This window comes from Camellia sinensis, chromosome 10, assembly GCF_055761805.1.
Source record: "Camellia sinensis isolate YWXY chromosome 10, ASM5576180v1, whole genome shotgun sequence".
NCBI lineage: Eukaryota > Viridiplantae > Streptophyta > Magnoliopsida > Ericales > Theaceae > Camellia > Camellia sinensis.
In genome coordinates, this window is record NC_138970.1 from 46,163,820 (window position 1) to 46,174,044 (window position 10,225).

Genomic DNA, 10,225 nt, shown 5'->3' on the forward strand with positions numbered 1-10,225 from the left:
ATTGTTCTGCCTAACAATGGTTCAAACATCTTGGTGACCATCCGTTGGAATGTTGCCCTTGCATTTTTTAGGCCAAAGGGCATGACCTTGTAACAATATAATCCTCTAGGCGTTGTAAAGGATGTGACCTCCTGATCTGCTTCATACATAGTGATCTGATGGTAACCTCTGTACGCATCAAGGAAGCTATGTCGATTGTGTCCTGCTGTCAGGTCTACTAGTTGGTCTATCCGTGGTAGGGGAAAGTTGTCCTTCGGGCATGCCTTGTTGACTGTTTTGTAGTCCACACAGACACGCCATTTTCCATTCTTCTTTGGTACCACTACTGTATTGGATATCCACTTGGGATAGTGCACTTCTCTGATAGCTCCTGCCTCTAGAAGGTTTCCTACTTCTTACGCCACTATCTCGGTGTGGTGGAGTGCTGATCTGCGAGTGCACTGTATAATTGGTTTGGCATTTGGGTGGACGTTTAATTGGTGACAGATGAAGTTTGGGTCAATGCCAGGTATGTCATACGGCGTCTAGGTGAATACTTCGATGTTAGAGGTTAAGAATTCCATGACCTCTATTCTCTCAATGCTGGACATAGATGAGCCGAGCAAAAAGAACTTTTCTGGGTTCTTTTCATCTATCCTTACCGGTACCAAGTCTTCCACTGCCTTTTGTTCAGCGGCTTTGCCAACATCTGCAAACAATTCATTCCTCTCAGGTTCTTCCACCATCTGTACACACCCTTTGGCAGCGCGGCTGTCATTTACTATGATGAAGCACTGTTTAGACATAATTTGGTCTCTAAAGACCTCTTCAATTACTCCGGCGTCGTTGGGGAACCGTAATACTTGATGATAGGTTGAAGCTACCGATCGCATGGCATGCAGCCATGTCCTTCCCAAGATTATGTTGTAAGTGGAAGGGACTTTCAATACCCAGAATTCCACTTGTTTTTGTCATGCTTCCCGCTCTGACTGGGAGGATTATCTTGCTCACTGAACACTCTGGCATTGAGTTGAATCTGATTAGGGGAGATGTTGTAGGCACCAAGTCTCTGTCTTCCAATTTCAATTGTTTGAAGGTTTCGTAGTACATTATCTCACATGAGCTTCCTTGGTCGATCAAAATCCGTTTGATGTCAAAATCCTTAACGCGGAGAGTGACAACCAGTGCATCATTGTGAGGGAAATATATCCTTTCCAAGTCTCTATTTGAAAAAGATATGACATTCGTGGCCTCTTTTCTCTTTTTTTTGATGGTAGGTTGTGCACTTAATACCTCCCTTAAGTGCTCAATCTTCTTGATCATTCCCTTGAGCTCACATACCCGCTCAGGTTCGTATACCCCATGTATTACATTAATCATGCCTTGAGGTGGGGCATCAATCGGCATTCTGTTTGGGTTGTCGTGGTTCTAGGGGGCTGGTTGTGTCCCTCCTTCTATGTACTGGTCCACGTGCCCAGCTGCCACTAACTCCTCCAAGTGCTGTCTCAACGGCGTGCAATTCTCTGTACGGTGCCCCTTTTCATTATGGAAGGTACACCGAGATCCTTCATCATAGTCTTTTTGTGCTTCTCCCAACTTAGCTGGCCATCGGACGAAAGGTTCATTGCGTATCTCACTGAGAATTTGGTAGATTGGTTTTTTGAACACCATGGTAATGGCAGTAAAAACTCTTAGCCACCTTTTGTCTAGATCCTCTTTGTTGGCCCGTCTACCTCATCCATTCCTGCTTGTTCGTTTTATCGTGTTGACTTTTGCCGAAGTCTTTTTATCTGGTATTGCTGTTGTGCCAGATTTCGCCTTAGCACGGGCGCCATTCTCTTCCACACGAATATGTTGGTGCACTCTCTCCATTAAGGCCTCTATCGTGAGGGAAGGCGTCATAGTAATTGAATCCCTCAATTTGTTGCGGACTGGCAGGCCCCATTTGTATTGTGCGATGGCAAGGTTTGTAGGATAATCTCCTATCTGGTTGACAGTTTTCCAGTAGCGACTGTTGTAGGACCTCAATGTTTCTTTGTCACCCATGTTAATGGAGAGTAGCTGATCGATCTCCACTGGTGTCTCAGTGTTCATTCTAAACCTTGTCATGAATACCTCTGCCAATTGTGCCCAGGAGGCGATGCTGCCTTCCGGTAGCCTTTCAAACCAAGTTAGACCCAGGTCGCCTAGGTTGGACGGAAACATGATGCACATTAAAGCCTCATTTTGCCAGTATATTGCCATAACCTGGCGAAAGTGGCTCAAGTGCATGTAGGGGTTCGTCTTCCCCTCATAAGTGGTGAATTTGGGCTGGTGAAAGCCTGAAGGTAGTGGTGCATTCTCAATTGTCGGAACAAACGACGAGGTCTGCAGCCTTGCTAATGCTTTGTCTGTTGGTTCGTAAGCAAGGCGCGATATTGGCATTCCTACCTCGACGCTCCCATGCATCCGAGGAGCCAACCGCTGAAGGACTGAAACTCTGCACGGGTCGTGCGCCCTGGTATTTTCCTTCCATCGTGCCCTTTCTTCTAGCACAGTTCGCAAATCGGATGATCAAGGCAACTCCGTCTGCTTGGATGACGTCTGGTGCGTGTGCGAGGGCTGATAGGTGCTTCCCTCAGTATATGACCTCTCAGTTCTCATTCTCTCAGACCTGGAGTAATGAGCCTTGGGAGTTCTTGACTAAGTGTCGCCTATTCTCAGGTTCTTGCTCTCTGCTTGCGATGGTGTGGTATGTCTACCACGATCTTTCGAGTGGCGAGGGGGCATGTTGCTTTTGCGCCCCTCTCCTGTTACCACCCATTTTCCTTTGATTTGGTGCTTCATAGACTCCATGTTTGCCGCCATCTTCCTCATTAACTCATCTTGCTCCTTTACGCGGTCTTCCAGAACTTGAGGGTCGATCCTCTGCCTCTGTCGTTCAGGACTTTGAGAGCGACGGGGCCTGTTAGCCCGCCTCCCCCTTGCATCCCTCTGGGGGTTCTGTCGCTGGGGCTCTAAATCCGCCATGGGAGGGATAGAGGGCAGACCTTCGCGCCTTCCACACCCCTTCGGGGTTTGTCCATCATTGGCAGATTGTGGCAAGTCTTTATTGTGCGCCATTACTTCCAACTAGTGAGGAAAACTCGATCAAGAGGTTTCGTTCTTTTTGGAATTCCCACAGATGACGCCAATTGTACGATCACGAAATATTCTTCTCGTATAATCCTGTTGATCAAGTCTGCGCTCCTCCGTACGTCGTCGCTTTACTCCCTGAAAACACAAACGTGAGCTAGTCGGCGAGTGCGTGCCGGATACCCCTCCGATGCCTAAGTCAGCAAAATAGACAAATAGGCAAAAGCTCTGTATATTCGAGAATCAAAGTTGTGTTACCTCTCCATAGGTGATGCTGTGAGCTTTTATAGGTTCCGTGTGGCTCAATCCTAGTAGGACTCTTATTCCTCCACGTAGAGTCCTCCTACGAATCACACTCTTGAAAGATAATGCTTATCCTTCAACACCCCCCTCATTGCTTAAACCAAGTGAGATGGTTTTACCTTGGTAGTATGACAAAACGACTGAGCTAAAATAGTCATGCTTAAGTGGCAAAAATGACCGAGCTCCAACTAGCTCGGTACTTCCCTTCATTGCTCGTACCTTAGCCCGGTCCGCTAAGACCGGGCTAACTGCAGTAAGCTTTGACCGAGCTAACGAGAGTAAGGTCCATCACAAGAAGCCCCAAATACCTTAGTTCTGAATACCATGACTGAGCTAAATATTACCATACCGTCCGTGGTAAACCACAATTGGACCGAGCTAAACGCAAGGTCCTTTCACTGGGCCCTTTTCACCGCGGCCCACCGAACAACCCATTACCGCGCCTTGGCCTAGCTCGGCCCTAGTGCACATAAAAACTTCCCTCTCAAGAGAGATTCCAACCCAAACAAGAGTAGCCCCAACATAATAAAAATCTAACATCAAAGCTCCAATCTGAGATCTCAACAGAAACACCCAAGCCGAGATCTCATCAGAAACACCCAAGAAACCATAAATGAATCTGTTACAAAGCACCCAAACTAATTTGGTGTAGATGGAAAATAAAGTTAGTTAAAGAATAGTCCTTAAAATTTGTTCTGGCGTTGACCCAAAATGCCACTCTCGTCTTGATAAGATCAAGGATTGAATCCCAATTGGGTTGAACATTCTGAAAAACAAGTTAACTTCTATCCATCTAGATTGACCACAAAGTTGCAAGTGGTATTGCTTCTCTAATGCCTTTCTTTCTTTCCACTCGATTAAAGTAGGAGTAAAACCTCGTATGAACTAATTTAAAGATATTGTTTGCATATAAGAGATTTCGAACTTGAGACCATAGAAGAAGCACTTCCCAAGCTCTAGGTTTTGACCACTAGATCAATCCCTTGGGCTCAAACAATTTATTATAGTTTAGTACTTAAATTTTTATCGAATAACTTTTCAATTTAAATTATTCAACATTCGATAATTAATTTTCATCTTTCAGTTGTTAGCTTTTAGTATTATCCAACACCTTTAGAAATTAGTTTTTCAGCATTTTTTTTCCCGACTTCTATGAATTTTTTTTTTTTAAAAAAAAAAAAAATCAAATTTACTTTCTTTTAATCTTTAGTTCATTTTTTTTTTCATTTTTTTTTACATTCTAGATTTTTTAAGCTAAACAAATCTAAAAAATATAGGTAGTGTTTGGTAGAGTTCTCGAAATACGATTTGAGAATATAGTTGTATTTTGAGTTTGTGAGTTTTGGAATTATGATTTGACTATGAAAAATTTGTTTGGTGAATGAGTTTTGAAAAGAGTTTTGAATTAAGTAGAGAATTTTTGATGTGATATACGATATTTGATATAAAAACATACAACTCATAATCAAACACATAACTCAAAAATCTATCAAAAACTCATAACATAAAAAATTTTAAAAAATTTCAAAAATATTGTTTTATTAAATATATATTGTTTTATTAAATTTCAGTTTAGAAATAACTGTTTTGGGCTATCGGTGGAGGATAGTCGTGATTGTTGTAGACATTGCATGTGGATTAGGAATAACTGAAACTAATCACATTGGTTAAGTCATTAATTTTGACTATGGCATTGAAACAGAAAATATGTGTATTGATTGAGCATTGCATTTGCATACATTGTTCTGTGTGTGGGAGGAGATAGGGGATGTACTCCACGGTTTAGGGGAAGATAGGGGATGGACCTCTAAACCGGATTTTGTTTGGGAGGAGATAGGGGATGGACTCCATTAGCACCACTTTTATGTGTGCTTATTTATATAGAAGTGTTTTATTGATACAGCACTAAAATGTGTATCAATTTGGAAGTATGAAGTGTTTGATTTGAGCTTGAGTCTCATTTGTTTGTTGATATTGGAAGGATGTGAATATGATATATGTGATTCACTGTTATAAGTTTGGCCAGGTTCTGAGCCATGTTGATAAAATTGGAAAGTAAAACGTATCTTTGGCAATAGTGTCATGAGACTGTAAAATGAAGTAATTGATTATTTTGGTTAACCATCTGTTGAATGCTATTGCTTTATTCATTGCTTATATGTGGTTTAGTATATTTCTACTGGGCTGTGGCTCACCCTTTATGGGAACATCATTTTCAGGTTCAGGTGATAAACTACCTCCAAGGACTTAGCTTGGGAGGGTTTGGCTTCTGGATTGAAGAAGACTACCTTTAGTTAATAGTTTTTATTTATTAGTTCATGTAAACATTCAAGCCTAGGGCTTTTCTTGTATTGAGATTAGAACTCATATTTTTGAATCCAAGTGTTGGCTTGGAAAGATGTAAGCCTGTAGGGCATTTTATTCGATGTTACATGTAATGCTTTATTTAGTAATACTCTTATGAATGAATTAATAAATTGTCTTCTTTAAATAATGCATGTCAATGATATATAATGGGTTATTTTTGAGGGCGTTACAACTTGGTATCAGAGCGTACCGGGTTTGAATACTTTGGGTACATGGGACGTGATTAGCATCACATTGGGTTCGTCTCGTTTGATAGAGACTTAGTGTAATGTTATATGCTTATGTGATAACATGTTTATGTGATTATGTGGGTATGGAATGTAGTTTCTGGGATGTTGATTGGACCCTTGAGTTTCTAGTAGTCTTGTTGGAAAGGCACTTGATCACTGCTGCTTCCAACCGGAACTATAGTAACGCATTGGGACTATCATTATCCGGGAATGAAATTCGTAGGTGCTTATGTGATTATGTGCTTACGTGGAATGTATTATTGTTGTCCATTGCATTAGGACGCGAGTGTTTAGCTTCGGCACATTTATTAATGTGCTAATGTCTCTGTTTCCTTTATTAGGATGTCAGGACGAGGACGAGGACGCGGTAGGCGTGGTAGGCCGGGTAGGCAGGAGGTGCCTGTGCCAGAGGAGACTCCGGCAGTTCAAGAGGGAATTGGCCAGGCCAATGTGGCCGAGCCAGTAGGCCAGCAGGCTATGGGCGCTTTAGCTCGAGAGATAGCAGGAGCGTTCAGGGAGTCAGTAGGCATTCTCAGAGCGGAGAATCAAGCTCAGGTTGCTGCTGCTGATGCAGGACCTTCCTTTCTGATGAGGGAGTTCTTCTGGTCTAATCCGGATGAATTTGTGGGTGATCCAAAAGAGGAGTCAGGATGGTCAGAATGATGGTAGGAGACAGAAGGGTTTTAATCCCCAGCAGTCTCAGGGTAGCTTTTCTAGATCGACTTTTCCTGTACCGAGTGCTAGTTCGGGGAAAGGCAGTCAGGGGGACATTACCTGTTTCAAGTGTGGCCAGCTGGGCCATAAGTCTTCAGTTTGTCCTCAGAGGGGAGGAGTTCAGAGAGCAGCATCATCTTCAGCTCGATCTCAGAGCCAGAGTCAGGGTAGAGGCCAGCCACTCTCGTGTTATCAGTGTGGTCAGCCAGGGCATATGAAGAGGTATTGCCCGCAGTTGGGTGGCACACTTGGTGCATCGGGTTTGAGGCCGATTCAGGGTCAGCAGCCAGCTCAGTCAGGTCAGGCCTCGAGGGCCAATCAGGGGGCTTCATCGTCCCAGTCAGTGCAGCAATCTTATGCTCCTAGGGGTGAGCAGGTTGATCAGAGGTCGTCTGGGCGCGTGTATGCTGTTACTGCGCAAGATCTTGTGCCAGCACCATCAGTTGTGAGAGGTACCTTCTTGTTTTGCAACTCGGTTGCTAATGTTTTGATTGATACGGGTGCATCTCATTCCTTTGTGTTTGCTGCATTTGCATCTGTTTTGGAGTTGGAGTTAGCACAGCTAGCATCTCCTATTTGTGTAGTGTCACCTCTTGGGGGTGAATTGATTTTGAAACAAGGCGTTAGGGGTGTGATATAGAGGTTGATTATCATAGAATCCCATTTTCCTTTATAGTTATGCCTATGAGGGGTTTCGATGTTATTTTGGGTATGGACTGGTTATCGTCATACCGGGCAGTTATTGATTGCTACCGCCAGAGGGTCACTTGTTGTACCGTGAGCGGAGAGTATTTTCATTTTCTGGGGGACCGGGTTGGTGATGTGTTGCCACCGGGGTATGTTCCGCGAGGACGGAGTGAGCTTAGTGGTCTACTTGCTAACCTTTCGATTAGTGAGGATGTTAAGACTCAGATTGTGTTGCCAAGGGTGGTTTGTGAGTACTCGGACGTTTTTCCCGAGGATCTTGTTGGTTTGCCACCGCATAGGGAGATTGAGTTCTCCATTGACCTAGTGCCCGGCACGGCGCCGATTTCTATGGCACCTTATCGTTTTGCCCCAGCTGAGTTAGTTGAGTTGAAGATCCAACTCCAGGAGTTGCTAGATAAGGGCTTTATACGTCCTAGTGTTTCGTCGTGGGGAGCACCAGCTCTCTTAGTTAAAAAGAAAGGAGGCGCTTTGAGACTGTGTATAGATTACCGAAAATTGAATCGGGCTACGGTTAAGAATAAGTACCCTATGCCTCGTATAGATGATCTGTTTGACCAGTTGAAGGGTTCCCGTTGTTTCTCTAAGATAGACTTGAGATCAGGTTACCACCAGTTGAGGGTCAGAGAGGAGGATATTCCGAAGACGGCATTCCGTACGCGGTATGGCCATTATGAGTTTCTGGTGATGCCATTTGGACTCACCAATGCACCGGCAGTCTTTATGGACTTGATGAACCGGATCTTCCGAGAATTCTTGGATCGGTTTGTAGTCGTTTTTGTGGACGACATCCTTATCTATTCGCCTTCTGAGGAGGAGCATGAGTCACACTTGAGGGTGGTGCTTGAGTTACTTAGAGCCCACAGGCTGTATGCCAAGTTTGGGAAGTGTGAGTTCTGGCTGAGAGAAGTCAAATTCTTAGGCCATGTAGTATCCGGTGAAGGAGTGTCTGTTGATACATCCAAGGTAGAGGCAGTGCAGGATTGGGCACAGCCTAAGAGTGTATTTGAGATCCGCAGTTTTCTGGGATTAGCTGGGTATTACCGCCGGTTTGTGAAGGATTTCTCCAGGATAGCATCACCGTTGACTAGATTGACTCGGAAGGGAGTCAAATTTGTATGGAGTGAGACTTGTGAAAAGTCGTTTCAGGAGTTGAAAGTTAGACTGACTACCGCTCCAGTATTGATTATTCCAGAGAGAGGGTTGGGTTATACAGTCTATTGTGACGCCTCACGAGAGGGTCTGGGTTGTGTGTTAATGCAAGAGGGGAAAGTAGTTGCCTATGGCTCACGTCAGTTGAAAATTCACGAGCAGAATTATCCTACACATGATCTAGAGTTAGCAGCTGTGATATTCGCCTTGAAGATTTGGAGGCATTATCTTTATGGTGAGAGGTTCGAGGTGTTCTCGGATCATAAGAGTTTGAAGTATTTGTTTACACAGAAAGACTTGAACTTGAGGCAGAGGAGGTGGATGGAGTTCATAGAGGATTATGACTTTGAGTTGCATTATCATCCGGGAAAGGCCAATGTGGTGGCCGATGCCCTTAGCAGGAAACCTGTTGGTGACATAGCTAGTATAGCCATTCGAGAATGGGAGATGTTGGGTGCACTTGGAGAGTTTGATTTATTTCTGGGCGAATCCGTTGAGGCTGCGGCCTTGTTTTCTGTTGTTGTTCAGCCTACGCTTGTGACTCGAGTGTTAGAGGCTCAGAGAGGTGACCTTGAGGTAGAATCTCTCCGTGAGAAGATTTCCGGTGGAAAGGTTGAGAAAGGTTTGACGGTGTATCCCGACCTCAGTGTGAGATACCGAGACCGTCTGTTTGTGCCGGAGTCTTGCCGAGAGGAAGTACTCCGAGAGTTCCATCATTCACGCCTTGCGGTGCATCCGGGAGGCACTAAGATGTATCGAGATTTGGGTCGCCAGTTTTGGTGGCAGGGTATGAAGAGAGATGTGGCAGCTTTCGTATCTAAGTGCCTTACTTGCCAGCAAGTGAAGGCCGAGCATCAGAGGCCAGCGGGTTTATTGCAACCCTTGCCTATTGCCGAGTGGAAGTGGGAGCATGTCACTATGGACTTCGTTGTAGGTCTTCCGAGGACTCAACGGGGTAGTGATGCTATATGGGTGGTTGTAGACCGGTTGACTAAGTCGGCGCACTTTATTCCTATACGCGTGAGAGATACGGTAGACCATCTTGCCAACTTGTATATTCGGGACATAGTGAGATTGCACGGGGTCCCAGTGACGATCGTCTTAGATAGAGATCCTCGTTTTACTGCCAGGTTGTGGCAGAGTTTGCAGAGTGCCTTAGGCACTAAGTTGACCTTTAGCACGGCTTATCATCCTCAGACTGAGGGACAGTCCGAGCGTACTATTCAGATACTTGAGGATATGCTTCGGGGTTGTGTTCTAGACTTTAGTGGGTCGTGGGAGAGGCACTTGCCGTTGGTGGAGTTTGCCTACAACAACAGTTTCCAGTCTAGTATCGGTATGGCACCATTTGAGGCCTTGTATGGCCGACCGTGTAGATCTCCTGTGTGTTGGGCCGAGGTGGGTGATGCACCTCTGTTGGGTCCAGAGTTGGTGAGAGAAACGACGGAGAAAGTTGAGCTTATCCGTAAGAGGCTTGTTACAGCACAGAGTCGTCAGAAATCGTATGCCGACCGTAGGAGGAGACCTTTGGTGTTTGCGGTGGGTGATCATGTCTTTCTGAAAATATCACCTAGACGGGGTTTGATGAGGTTTGGGAAGAGTGGGAAGTTGTCCCCTCGGTTCATTGGTCCGTTCGAGATCCTTGAGAGGATTGGCGAGGC

At 44.8% G+C, this 10,225-nt stretch overlaps 1 protein-coding gene across 1 annotated transcript; it reads right to left on the minus strand.

Moving 5' to 3' along the window:
- Positions 1 to 1,713: 1,713 nt before the first annotated feature.
- Positions 1,714 to 2,223, minus strand: LOC145800353 (uncharacterized). The gene has a single exon (XM_082890010.1). The coding sequence runs from the start codon at positions 2,221 to 2,223 to the stop codon at positions 1,714 to 1,716; it is 510 nt and encodes a 169-aa protein (XP_082746136.1).
- Positions 2,224 to 10,225: the final 8,002 nt, after the last annotated feature.